The sequence below is a fragment of the Penaeus monodon genome, chromosome 19 (genome assembly GCF_015228065.2).
Source record: "Penaeus monodon isolate SGIC_2016 chromosome 19, NSTDA_Pmon_1, whole genome shotgun sequence".
Classification (NCBI taxonomy): Eukaryota; Metazoa; Arthropoda; class Malacostraca; order Decapoda; family Penaeidae; genus Penaeus; species Penaeus monodon.
Genome location: NC_051404.1, coordinates 20,632,805 through 20,633,105, shown reverse-complemented (window position 1 = coordinate 20,633,105; position 301 = coordinate 20,632,805). Strand labels below are relative to the sequence as shown.

The 301-nt window shown below is 34.2% G+C and overlaps 1 protein-coding gene across 1 annotated transcript in view; it reads left to right on the top strand.

Moving 5' to 3' along the window:
- LOC119585130 (lysosomal thioesterase PPT2-A-like) overlaps nucleotides 1-301 on the top strand; it is a 12,299-nt gene that overhangs the window by 3,053 nt on the left and 8,945 nt on the right. Inside the window, 1 exon segment of the mRNA XM_037933762.1 lies at nucleotides 130-271. Within this exon segment, the coding sequence (XP_037789690.1) occupies nucleotides 130-271 (142 nt within the window).

Sequence of the window (301 nt, the reverse complement as noted above, 5' to 3'; positions counted from 1 at the left end):
TTGTCTATTGGATGTGTATACATGCATGCATGATTGCAAAAGTATGGATATGGTTGTGCATGTGGGCACATATTTATTTACACATATTGTTATAGCATATCCTAGTTAGTAATACATATTTATTTGTAGGCACATCCAGGCACTGATGTTCATGTACTTGATTTGCTTCATGGTTGGAAGTCCTTAGCTCCATTATGGTATCAAGTAAAAAGTTTTTACAACCGGATGAAGCCGATTATGGAAAAAGCTGAAGATGGCATCATTCTCATAGGTAAGATGAATAATGAATATATTTATGTAC